General features: G+C 43.2%; 1 protein-coding gene across 1 annotated transcript; it reads left to right on the forward strand.

Moving 5' to 3' along the window:
* Nucleotides 1-84: 84 nt before the first annotated feature.
* Nucleotides 85-574, forward strand: LOC112094795 (probable xyloglucan endotransglucosylase/hydrolase protein 16; the record flags this gene model as incomplete). The annotated part of the gene is made up of 1 exon (XM_024176488.1): nt 85-574. A coding segment is annotated over one exon (426 nt), but the record flags the coding sequence as incomplete, so codon positions are not given.
* Nucleotides 575-584: the final 10 nt, after the last annotated feature.

Here is a 584-nt window from a genome sequence, read left to right on the forward strand (position 1 = left end):
TATATATATATATATTAATTTCATCACTTACTCAATGAAGATTAATGGCTCATTAACATTTGATTTCTAACTTAATACGTACGTAAATTTGTGTGCAGTTTCTTAGTGGACAACATTCCAATCAGGGTGTTCAACAACTTGGAATCAACTGGTGTCCCATTTCCCAAGAGCCAACCAATGAGGATTTACTCAAGCTTGTGGAATGCTGATGACTGGGCAACTAGAGGTGGGCTTGTCAAGACTGACTGGACAAAAGCTCCTTTCACTGCCTCCTACAGGAACTTTAAGGCCAATGCTTGTGTTTGGTCAGCTGGAAAATCAAGCTGCGACTCGAAGAGTACTTCCGCCGCCTTTGAGGATGCCACGTGGCAGGATCAAGGGCTGGACGCCGCCGGCCGGAACAGACTCCGATGGGTGCAACAGAAGTACATGGTTTACAACTACTGCACCGACTCCAAACGCTTCCCTCAAGGCCTCCCTCCTGAATGCAAGCGATCGAGATTCCTCTAAACGTATTCATAATGAATCAGTTATTCATTGTTGCATATAATTTGATACTCAATTTGTTTGTTTATTCGTTTTGT

The sequence above is a fragment of the Morus notabilis genome, unplaced genomic scaffold, assembly GCF_000414095.1.
Source record: "Morus notabilis unplaced genomic scaffold, ASM41409v2 C11250025, whole genome shotgun sequence".
Lineage (NCBI taxonomy): Eukaryota > Viridiplantae > Streptophyta > Magnoliopsida > Rosales > Moraceae > Morus > Morus notabilis.